General features: G+C 45.8%; 1 protein-coding gene across 1 annotated transcript; it reads left to right on the forward strand.

Moving 5' to 3' along the window:
* Positions 1-481: 481 nt before the first annotated feature.
* slc7a11 (solute carrier family 7 member 11) lies at positions 482-12,734 on the forward strand. The gene is made up of 12 exons (XM_060063892.1): positions 482-1,072; positions 2,142-2,268; positions 3,673-3,788; positions 4,198-4,323; positions 4,989-5,088; positions 5,406-5,450; positions 6,707-6,830; positions 8,088-8,191; positions 8,823-8,919; positions 10,170-10,319; positions 10,983-11,160; positions 11,388-12,734. Exons 1-12 carry the CDS (start codon positions 775-777, stop codon positions 11,441-11,443), a joined length of 1,521 nt encoding a protein of 506 aa, XP_059919875.1. The 5' UTR covers positions 482-774; the 3' UTR covers positions 11,444-12,734.
* The last annotated feature ends 270 nt before the right edge of the window (positions 12,735-13,004 follow it).

Raw genomic sequence — 13,004 nt, forward strand, 5'->3', positions numbered from 1 at the left:
GTTCTGGGGGGGAGGGGGGGGGGGGGGGGGAGTTTCTCCCAGGTCCTCCGGGCGTCGCCACTTTGAGGCTAGTTCATAGATTGGGGGGAGGAAACGTGGGGAAAGTAGTGACAAGCCTGGTGCAAAAGGTGTATGTCTGGCGGGGGGGGGGGGGGGGGGGGTCTGAGGAGAGAGCTGACTGGATCACATACCCACTGGGGGGGAGAGAGATGACTGGATCACATACCCACTGGGGGGGGGGAGAGAGATGACTGGATCAACTTGATTCTCAAGGTGATGCAAGGGAAACCAAGTCAGGTATGTTTTGTATTTTATGCAGTAATTCCAAATGACTAATTTGGAAAAGAAACACTTCGGGCCAAAAGCTTTTATTGGCAAGACAGTTTGTAGAGACAAGAATGCACGTAACAAAATTTGTCAGAAGGAAGAGGGGGTGTAACCTCATGTCAGTGAGGAGGAAACAACGCTTGTAGTTGTACAGAGCACGGTTCTCCTTTTTTTTTTTTCTTTCAAAAGATTTGCAGGACTGAATAGGCCTTCAGCCCGGGGGGGAGATGATTGGAGAGTGCGCGTGTGTGTCGGAGGTTGTCTGCGCTTCAGTGCTGTGTGTGCTCGGAGGGGGTGTGTCTTTGTTCAGGGAAAAGTGAGCGCTTAAAACTTTGAAAGCCACTCACACACACACACACACTGTGTGGTGAGTTTCAGATGGTTCCAAAGGTGTCGTGAGATACACACCTACGCCGCGGTCCGAGAGAGAGGCTGTGGGCTTTCAACATGAACAGGAGGTCTCAGAACGGCGCCGTCGGCAATGGAAACAGAGCAAACAACCACGGGGCGTCCCACAACGGAGCCGGGTACTCCGAGGTCCGCCGCGAAGCCCCGGGTTCGGAGGACCCCGACGTTAAGGTGGAGCTGGGGAAGAAGGTGACGCTGCTGCGAGGCATCTCCATCATCGTGGGCACCATCATCGGAGCGGGGATCTTCGTGGCCCCGAAGGGCATTCTGAAAAACACCGGCAGTGTGGGAATGTCCCTGGTCGTGTGGGTCGCGTGCGGCGTGCTCTCCCTCTTTGGTGAGTCCCAGTAGATTGATCAATGACGTGTTTAAGATGAAACATTTACCGTCTGCTACTTCAGGTAAAAAGGAAGTAACGCTAGGCAAGGGCAGATGAGATAAAGGCATGCACTCCGAAACAGAAGTTGGGATGAGTCTTACCCTCGTTCCGCAGTGAGAAGAGCCCATGTCACATGGGAACTCCTCCTATTGGGTGCTTTAAATATAGTACGAGGACAATCCAGTCACGTGACCGAAATGATGAGACACGCCGTTTGCACACAACTGTGTTCTCCTCATTTACCTGTTCTTTTATTGTGGTTCATGGTCAGATGAAGATTAGCAGTAAGTAAAGCAAATGTTCAAGCATTAACAGTTGTCCCAAGAGAAGAACAAATCTGAAATGTCAATCTGTCAATGTCTAATTCTTCAGCTGATAATCTCTAATAACAATTTCTAAAACATGGACTAAAAACATATTAAATTGTGGAAATTGAAATTTTGAATCTTCCTTCTGATTATATTTCTGATGAAAGAATCTCTTTTAAATATGAACATTTCTAGTTTGCAAAATTATCGTTAATGGAATATATTGTTTTTTATATGATTTATCAGGTTATTTTAACAGCTAATGCTCCCACCTGAAGATAAAGATCCATCCTAAAGTTAAAGGTAGGGAAGACCAAAGTAAAGATAAGGCCTCCAATCACCCTCCAAAGCCACTCCCCAGAAGCAGGTGACTCACCAGACTCACTTCCTTAAGCAGTAGGTCTGAGAGAGTTGTGGAAGACTCGGGTCGCGCAATGAGTGCACAGGCACAGTGCTTACAGCTGAACAGGCCTGGGGAAGGAGTGAAAACACAGAAACACATTCTTTATCACAGCATTTGGTTTATAGTTTCTGGTCGGGATGTAAAGATAATTTCCACAAATGCTTCTAAAATATATGTCCAATCCTAGCTTTGACCATTTCCTTGTCAGTCACTCCCTAATCCTGCCGGAGGTCTGGCCGGTGTGGATAACACATGTGTACAACCACTGTGCTATTCATAGGACCAAAATCAATCATTTATCCTATTTGCATTGCAGGAGCGCTTTCATATGCAGAACTGGGAACCTGTATCACCAAATCAGGCGGACACTACACCTACATCCTCGAGGCCTTCGGTCCGCACCTAGCCTTCATACGGATATGGTCTGACCTAATTGCTATCAGGTAGGTGGAGAATCCCTCCGTCAATTATGGAATTCTCATAAAGAATGGAAAGATGCACTTTAGGCCCACCGGGAGGGGGGGGGGGGGGGGGGGGCTGAAAGGGCCCCTGGGAAATGGGGATTGTAAGCAGCAGGAGCGCAAAGCAAACAACAGCGCCAGTATAAGCTCTCTGCTATCCCCGCCTCAGGCCCAGATCAAGATTCAATGGGAACGATGGGAAATGAACAGGAGGAATGGTACACAAGAGCCAATGGGAGAGAGAGAGAGAGAGAGAGAGAGAGAGAGAGAGAGAGAGAGAGAGAGAGAGAGAGAGAGAGAGAGAGAGAGAGAGAGACACACACACAGAGACACACACACAGAGACACACACACAGAGAGACACACACACACAGAGAGAGAGAGAGGGCCTCTTCCAGTTCGTGGCCTCTACCAGCTAAGGAAGCTTAATGGATTTTGTGGGAAATTAAGGAGGGGGGGGGGGGGGGGGGGGATGAAGATGCTGAGCAGGCGATCACAACTGTACCAGGCTGACCTTATTTACATTCCTGTAAGAACCAAGCGCTTGTTAAGAGTTGTAAAGCCCACCTCTCTTGCTCACGCACACACAGACACAGACACACAGACACACACACACACAGACACACGCACACACACACACACTGATATTGCTGTAGGGTGAGGGGGGGCCTATGATCGGGGGGGGGGGGGGGGGGGCTATGATCTGGGCGGGTCCTATGGTCTGGGAGGGGTCTATATTCGCGTCCCAGAGTTTGAATTTGTTCAAGGTTGGGGTTAGGGTCAGTGACCAAACACATTCCATCCAAATCCATGATGTTAATGCACATTTTATTTACACGGACATCATGTCCATGTGAATAGAATAGTTAATGCATGGTTTATTGATTACTAATAAATAGGCCTTAACTGATGGAGAACATGAAAAAAACCATAGTTTCTGTCTCAACATATCTAAACAGATCCGTTTTAAAATCTCGACAGTCCAACTCAAATCTAGATGGTTATCTGGTGGAGTAGCCTGTTATTTTTTTAAACAGTATAGAAATACATGCTCAATGGATGTGGTTGCATTGATAATGAGTAAATAAATTTGAGTTAGTAGTAACTCCGTGTAAACTGCATCGAGAGTTGCCTCGTATTAGTTATTGCGTTATCAAAGATCGGAAATAAATAAGAGTTTCTGATTTCCCACGTTCACGGCGGAGATATAGAAATAAAAATGCAATTTAGATGAGGATAAATGCACTGTAATCTAATATTTGGTTCTTAAAATGTTTATGTAACTGGTAACCAGCATTACAAAAACGAAAAGAGGATTCTCATAAACCTCTGTGTACGAATAGCTATGTATGAATATGCGTTGACTGAGCAGGACCTCTCTCCTCAGGCCGGCGGGGATGGCGGTGCTCTCGCTTGCCTTTGGCCAGTACATCCTGGAGCCGCTGTTCATGCCCTGTCCCGTGCCCCCGATGGCCGCCAAGCTGGCCGCCGCCATCGGCCTGAGTATGCATCCTGACATGCTGACCTCCTGTTTGACCAATGTACAGACCAATGTACCGTTGGTTTGTGCGACCTTTCTCCACAGACGTTTATCTTATAGTTAGTTTGTGTAGCTCACAGAGAATCTATGAGAGTTATGTTGTTTAGAGTAGTTTTATTAATTTAATTACAAATTGACTTAAAGTGAATACAGATACAAATCTTTAAGGACTTGTTGGGGGCGTCTGGCTCTCTGTAGGCTGGAGACATCAGGGATTTTACCCCGTATCTTTCGACACCTTATTGAAAACACCATGAAAATGTAACGGTTGACATTGCGAAAGTAAAAGAAAATCGAAATAGATAAGCGCTAAGATGTGTAGATCAGTACACATTATTAATATGTGACTGTCTGTGGTTCCTCTCCCTGAAGCTGCGGTCATGTATCTGAACAGTATGAGCGTCACCTGGACGGCTCGCTTCCAGATCTTTCTGACGGTCGCCAAACTCCTCGCCATCTTAGTCATAATACTACCGGGGATGTACCTGCTGTTTACAGGTGAGTCGCTCATCACACCACGTCACACTGGGTACCGTTCAACGGACAAAGGTGTCATCTAGTAAACCTTCCCTAGCTCAGTCGGCTCCCCGTGTACCCGGTGATAGAAGCCTGTGATGAGGAAAGGTTGTTGTTGCAGGGTCACTGAGCATGTTATCTCTGTGAACAAGTATCTGCATGTCAATGCATAATCTGTAGGCAAGGGCATACGTTTTTTTGCTACTGGAAGCGTAATGGTTTCCGTTTGTTGGCCGAATAGCATTGACCAAACACGTTTGAGCGGGCGTGGCCTGCATGCAGGTAAACAGTGGAGCAACAATCTCAGAACCCGTCGGCTGTCGTCGAACCACGATTTAGCTTTTTATTTGCTTTGTTAGGCCAATATATTGAGGAAAGCCGTTGAAGTGTTCCGAGTGTATGCTGCTACTACTCGTTTTTCCGCATAAAGCGTAGTGGGGCGCCACTCCAGGATTCAGGACGGTGATCCATTTTATAAACCCTACTCAGATGGGTGATGTCTCTTGTCTTGCATCAGAAATACAAGGGAGGGAGGGTTGAACCATTCAATGAAGCTCCGTGTAAACTCATTGTGTGTGTGTGTGTGTGTGTGTGTGTGTGTGTGTGTGTGTGTGTGTGTGTGTGTGTGCGTGTGCGCGTGTTTTCAGGGGAGACAAGGAATTTTGAGAATGCCTTTGATCTGACCGCTATGAACCTGGCCGACTTGCCATTGGCCTTCTACTCTGGGATGTATGCTTACGCTGGGTGGTAGGTATTGTCTCACACACACACACACACACACACACACACACACACACACACACACACACACACACACACACACACACACACACACACAAACACAGTGAGACGGCTGTTGGTAAAACACGGGTTCTCGCAATAGCTCAAAAATAACTGTCAAAAAGTTTTGAAAAGTGTCTCTTACAAATGTTATTAACCTGTGTTATTATTCTTATAGCGGTAGCTGATGTATTTTATATAATCATACCATATGCATTGTATGATTGTGTTATATGGTATCTGTTCAACAGATTTACGGACAACGATACATTTTGTGTTGATAGGTTCTATCTTAACTTTGTGACCGAAGAGGTGGATAAACCGGAGAAGTAAGTTCCCTGTTAGCTTCCTCTATCCCGTACGTTGTTCCTTTCATTAATGTTGTTTCATGAAGCTTCATTTGGTGTGTTGAATGGTTTCTTTCTGTAATACACTTAAATTGAGTGTATAGGATCAGGGTGCAAGCCTTTTCTCTTGGACCACTTTAGATGGTCCAGCTCCATCATTACAGCCTTGAAAAACACATACCAAGGCCAGCAAGATTAACTGGTTGCCATGACAACTGTCCAGGAAGGCTTTTTAGGCGTCTTTGGCCCAAAGCTTAATGCATCCCTGGACCACCTATATGAGTGGACTGCCCCCTAATGGTTAAAAACAGGCCTGAGGTCAGTAGTGGAACCTTTCAATGGCACTTCTTAATTGTATTTATGTCTGCTCAGTAAAAATAAATAAATGTACAGTCAAATTGCTACATGATTAATTTTAATGGCCCATTGAACCATTGTTTTATGACCATTTGAATGCGGCTACTGGTTTCTCTGCTGGTGTATCAGGACACTGGAGTCATAGGGGCCTGAGTCTGTAGACACAGAGGTTATCAACATGGAGTCAAAGCGGCCTGAGTCTGTAGACACAGAGGTTATCAACATGGAGTCATAGGGGCCTGAGTCTGTAGACACAGAGGTTATCAACATGGAGTCAAAGCGGCCTGAGTCTGTAGACACAGAGGTTATCAACATGGAGTCAAAGCGGCCTGAGTCTGTAGACACAGAGGTTATCAACATGGAGTCATAGGGGCCTGAGTCTGTAGACACAGAGGTTATCAACATGGAGTCATAGGGGCCTGAGTCTGTAGACACAGAGGTTATCAACATGGAGTCAAAGCGGCCTGAGTCTGTAGACACAGAGGTTATCAACATGGAGTCATAGGGGCCTGAGTCTGTAGACACAGAGGTTATCAACATGGAGTCAAAGCGGCCTGAGTCTGTAGACACAGAGGTTATCAACATGGAGTCATAGGGGCCTGAGTCTGTAGACACAGAGGTTATCAACATGGAGTCAAAGCGGCCTGAGTCTGTAGACACAGAGGTTATCAACATGGAGTCATAGGGGCCTGAGTCTGTAGACACAGAGGTTATCAACATGGAGTCAAAGCGGCCTGAGTCTGTAGACACAGAGGTTATCAACATGGAGTCATAGGGGCCTGAGTCTGTAGACACAGAGGTTATCAACATGGAGTCATAGCGGCCTGAGTCTGTAGACACAGAGGTTATCATTGTCCCCCCCCCCCCCCCTCTCTCCCCAGGACCCTTCCCCTGGCCATCTGCATCTCCATGGCGGGAGTGTCCATCTGCTACGTGCTGATCAACGTGGCGTACTACACTGTGATGTCTGCAGACGAGCTCCTTGCCTCGGGGGCCGTCGCCGTGGTAACCACCCACCCCCCCCCCCCCCCCCCACGCCATGGGGTTTCCGACACGCGCACACCTCTTATGTTATTAGCCGGCGTGGGCGAATGAAACATTAGGTCGGTGACTGTCCACACACACGGGGATATCTTTGGATTAACGAATCGATTTAGATTCCTCAAAGCCCCTTTGTGTTCTCCACACCACTGAAGTCAATAAACCACGCCGAAGAGATCGTCAGGCAGATGCACACGAACACGGGGTCCACGGGAAATGTACGACTTGAAAGCAAGAGATCACTGTGACATTTCTGTGAAGAACTAATAGTTCATAAGGTGAGAAGGGTGTCATAAAAGGTCCCGATTCATAGCCAACGGCGGCTTATCACTGAGGGTGGGGCGATTTGCATTCATGCACCAGGATGTTGATATCGTTTGGTGGGGTTCCTCAAAATGTTCAGACCTATAAAAAAATGGGGTCAGGGGATCCCGTTGCCTCGGGAGAAGGGCGGGGCAGTCTGGAGCTCTTGTAACGGCTGCCATGGAGATGGGTCCACCTGACCCGCAGCTCATCCACTGAAGTGTGCGCGGGTGTTCCCCCCTAATGTGCACTTTAGTCGTCATCATTAGCAGACAGGCCTTCTCGACTGATTTTAATGCGATAGCTCCAGTTCCTCCTCCCCGGTGATGCTAATTGCATCACACAACAGTCTTACCAACATCCCCCCCCCCCCCCCCCCCCCCCCCCCCCCCCACGTGCGCGCCTACAGCACGGAGGGGGCCACCTGCATGGCACTGCAGCCTGAGGTGCTCGTAGCCCCATGTCTCAAAGAGCCCCTGATTGGATAAGCGCCGCTCTAATGGGGTTACATGTATTGCTCCGTACACACTCGTCGTGATTGGAAGCACCTTAAGGGGTTGTGCGAAGAGCGCTTCTTAAGCGGATGCAATTGGATACAGGAGGAATCCACTTTGTTCCCCCATCTTGTGTCGACATATGTGCACCGAGAAAAGTTCACGTCTCAAACTCAATTTGGCAATAAATTGCTCTGTCTAGAAGTACTGGTAAAACGTTTTGATTCGATTTGTCCCTTGCTGATATGTGCGATCCTGTAATTCAACAATGAGCACTTAAAAGTATGTTTAATGTGCTCTAAAAGGCAACAAAAGCTGCCTTTTTTTCTTTTAAATGGCTAAATAAATTGCAGCATTATTCGTTAACACCTTTGATCATAACATATGCATTGATACATGTTAATATCATCTTAATCACTTCCAGGAATTTGCAAGTAGGGTGATGGGAAACTTCTCCATCGTGGTCCCTTTGTTTGTGGCCCTGTCCTGCTTCGGCTCCATGAACGGCTGCATCTTCGCCATCTCCAGGTACCTTTCTCTTCCTCATGCGCCCATCTATCGACCTATTGTGTCATTTCTTGTCATAACACACACGGTTATCTAATGTTGACAGACTCATTAGTGGTTCCATTTGGGTGTGACGGTTGCTCAGTGAGTCACATGTTCCTTCCCGGTATAGGGTACAACCCCCAACGTGGCCTTAATGTGTAGTGTTGGTGTGCTCCCTGTCTGAACACGTGTTGCCACTCTGTATTTATGTGCTTTACAGCCATGCCTTCAAAGACCAGTGTGTAGCGTTCAAAGATAATGTGGTATTCTCCGTTCCGCTCTTCTGTGGATACAAAGGGGTGTAAATCCCTAGTTGCTGTTTTGAGGATTTGAAAGAAACACAGGCGTTATAAACCCATCGTATCCGAACCTTCCTCAAGTATAGAGTGCTTCTCTTTCAAAAATGAAATTATTCTCGACCATTTCTCATTTTTATCAGCAATACAATGTTGTACTTGCTAGAGCAGGACTGGTATCAGCTTATAATGTCAGAACAATAAAGAACAACGTTAATGAAAGTAACCTGTAGCCGGATGTCATGCTGATGTCAGTATCATCGTGTGTGTGTGTGTGTGTGTGTGTGTGTGTGTGTGTTAACGTGTCCCACCAGAATGTTCTACGTTGCGTCTCGGGAAGGTCAACTTCCAGAAGTTCTGTCCATGATCCACATCCGCAGACACACTCCCCTGGCAGCCGTCCTCACCATGGTAAGGCCCTGAAGAACCATCTGCAGGTAGACACACCAGCATGCACACACACCGGCACACACACACCAGCATGCACACACACTCACTAGTGCCGTCAGTTAAACGCGTTATCAACGGCGTTAACGCAAACCAATTTTAACGGCGTTAATTTTTTTTATCGCGTGATGAACGCAATTTATTATTATAATTTTTTTTTTTATTATTTTTTTGGGCTCAAAACAAAGAAGCAGTAGCCTGACTGCTATGTTCAAGGCAGTATGTTTGTATGTTCATCGTTTAATTGCACTATAGGCTTTTTTTTTTTATCGTCCTGTTTTGATCAGCATATGCCAAACATTTGCACAAGGCAAGCCGATGCACTTCTCCATGTTGATAAGAGCATTAAAATGAGAACAATTAATGGGACGAAGAAATCAAGGGATATTTAGCATAGAAAAAACATTCGCGATTAATCGTGAGTTAAGGCATTAACGCGATTAATTGCGAATAAATATTTGAATCGCTTGAGAGCACTAACACTCGCACATTCACACCAGCATGCATACACACCCAGCACATACACACTGGCACACACACACACACACACACACACAAGCATACACACTGCAGGGACACACACTTCAGCAGTACACACACATTAAAGCATCAAGGTTTCGTCGATGCTTTAATGTGCAATATTAAGTCCCCCAAACATGGCCAACCCAAGCATAAATACTGGAGTACATTACAATGCAAAAGGTTTTCCGTTGGGATGTCCTTAATGCGAGGGACCTAAAATGATGCCAGTTCCATTAACGTGTGTCTGGAGATGATTGCATAATTAGTAAAGATTTATGATGTGTTGCAGCTACTGGCAGGGGAATGTAATGTTTTTTAATCCTTTCTATTTCTTCAGTTTCAGCTGTCCCTGCAATTTATTAACTGATATGCACAACTTAATCACACATTAGCAACAAGTAACGACAAATACTTCAGCCCCACCACCGCACGTTGGGGAAAAAATAAGGACAATAACATTACGCATCCATACACCCCCACCCCTGCAACAACAATGTCTTTGTCCTGACATCTGCTGTGTGTGTGTGTGTGTGTGTGTGTGTGTGTGTGTTTGTGTGTGTGTGTGTGTGTGTGTGTGTGTGTGTGTGTGTGTGTGTGTGTGTGTGTGTGTGTGTGTGTGTGTGTGTGTGTGTGTGTGTGTGTGTGTGTGTGTGTGTGTGTGTGTGTTTGTGTGTGCGCGTTTCATTGCACAGTACCCGATGACTTTACTCCAGCTGTTTGTGGGAGACATCTACAGCCTTTTAAACTTCATGAGCTTCCTGCGCTGGCTGTTCATCGGCATGGCCGTGCTGGGATTAATCTACCTCCGGTTCACACAGCCTGACCTCCCCAGGCCCTTTAAGGTGCGCGTCGTCTCCTTCTCCGCCGGGTTCTTGGGCCCTGGCTACTTATAGACGCACAACTGTGAGGGTGTCAGAAATCTGCTCTCTACAATCGATTTTTACAACGAAAGACCCAACACGTGTCATTGAGACCCTCGGGCCACTTATTTACCCTGTCCAAAAGGTATTTTTTTTGCTGAGGCAATATGGGTCTATACAGTGTATACTTTATTAATTGCTATTTTGCTATTGCTAAAATAAATCATGACTCAAGAATTGACTGATTAACAGATGAACTTTGTAACAGGTTGACGTGTGTACAAATTGTTAGCAATATATATGATGAACAATCTAGGGGAAATTGGTCTGGACCGACCACAGTTGACGTTGATATGGGGTTTCAGACGCCGACGTTTTTGACTCCTACAGCAAACGATAAAGAGCTCCATCATAAAGCAGACAAATTCTTGCAAGGTTTTGAGGGTTAGGACCTTAAGGCAGCTTCAAAGGTTGATTATGTTTATGTATCACGTTCCTTTTAATGAATATACAGTTTTAAAATGTCAGTGTGGATCCGTTATAGCCGATAGATGCAACAGCTCAAACGGTTTCAAACATTGTGATTATGTTCCACATTTAGTCATGGAGACATTGAATGAGGCTTGCATGTGTCGTCCCCTGCAGGTCCCTCTGATCATCCCGGTTCTGTTCTGCCTGACCTGCTTCTTCATGGTCTTCCTGTCCCTGTACTCCGACCCTGTCAACACCGGGATAGGCTTTGCCATTTCCCTCACTGGTATCCCAGCCTACTACCTGTTCATCGTGTTTGACCGCAGACCAAAGTGGCTCCAGAGATGTCTAGGTACCACACTGATCACGCTTCTAACAATGACTGTGATAAACAGTCAGTACACCTACTAACACTTCTATTACTTATGTTGAAAGAGATTGTATTTCATCGAACTTCCTTTTGACATATAAACCCACTAATGTTAACGTGAGTTAACATGTTCCCGTGCCATGTTGTTTCACATATTTTGCAATTTTGACTTCCATATGTACAATCCGTGAACTTTCTTTTGTCCTCAGATTCTTTCAACAGAGCCATGCAGATTGTCATGGAGGTGGTCCCTGCTGAAGCCTAACACGTTCCAACGCTGGATCACCTCAAAGTTTGAACAGCACTGGAACAATACTTCTAGAAGTGGATCTGTTGATATCTTTTACATTTTTGTGAGAGCATATCAGACGAAGGAATAATAGAACCAGTGTTTTGGTTTCCGTAAGCTAAATACTAGTGCAGGGTACGTATGTATTTCAAGAGTAAGACAGAAGTTACTAGTAGTGCTAAACTAACTAATAACCTTTTTCCACCCACATCTGCATGCAGATGCGGGTTTTTGAGCGCATAAATGCCTGCACAAGATAGGCCATTTATTTCATTTCCCATTGACGTTAGACAGGTAGGCCTATGCCTTTTAACGTTCTTTTTCTGCTGCGTCACATTTGACGTCACAAACACTTCAGGAACCATGGTTGGTAAACAGTGGAAAGCACTGCTAGCACCAGAAGCACCTGAAGCACCTTAACATTTCCAATGGCCACTATGCTAGTGGCCATTGAATATGGTTCAGTGCTTCAGGTGGAAAATAAAGGAACTTCTCAAAAAAGTCCTGCCGTCGCCACGGTTACTTTCTTAATCTTTCCCAATCACAGTTCATGTCAACGGTCAAACAAACATTTAATATCGGTAAGAGTAGGTTGTTATTACAGTCCGTTGCTTCCACAAATCTGAACTGTAATGTTCGTGTCTTCATGTGCTGCTTATCCCCATGGATGCATTAAAATACGTTTTTTGCTAAGATTTTGAGGTATTAGCTATTTGGCTAGTTGTCATAGAAACAGCGCGCAAAGCACAGATTTGCGTCTCTTTTTTTTCCAGCGAACCAATACTTAATCTCAGTGCGTCCTAGCGTTATACCAGCGCCTTTCTGACACTATGTGTGACACATTCAGTTTCAAACTGGGTTTGAAGACCCAAATGGCCGCCGAAGGCCACCCCAGGGGTCGTGCTTCCAGTGGCGGCTGGTGGTTCAATTTGTGGATGAGGCGCAGTCATGGACAGGGGGACAGGGGGGGTCCCCCCCCTGGAAATGTTGAGCTTGATAGATGTGATTTCCTGCATTCTGGTGCATTTTCGGGCTGACCACTACCTAAAAATTCATTCCGATTCATCCTGACCTGCAGGGCCTGGACAAGCTTACACTTTATAAACACACCTACTTCATGGCCATTCCACCAGCAATGGCTATTCGACCAATGGTTGTTATTCTGATAATGAGGCAAATTGTGATCACTGTCCTATAGTGTAGAAATCTGGGACAGTTGCTTAATTTTGTTTATGCAATAGGAAAGAATAAATTAACATGTAACTTACTTGCTCCCCAAACATTGCTTGGGGAGTCCAATTCCTCCACTGAAAAGGTTGCAAAGTGCTTTAACAACTCTTCATGCGGGGATAAAAATGAATTGCCGTCTCTGCTTGATAGAGAGCAAAAACTTTTGCGAGCTCACATAGACCTCATGTTTACCGGTGGGCCTGACTTGAATGAGGGCTTTCTCTCTCGAATGACCAATAACAAGCCTAGACCAAAGCATGGACTTTAAGACACATTTAAATGGCTGCTGGCAGTGGCAAGTACAGTC

This window comes from Gadus macrocephalus, chromosome 10 (assembly GCF_031168955.1).
Source record: "Gadus macrocephalus chromosome 10, ASM3116895v1".
Classification (NCBI taxonomy): Eukaryota; Metazoa; Chordata; class Actinopteri; order Gadiformes; family Gadidae; genus Gadus; species Gadus macrocephalus.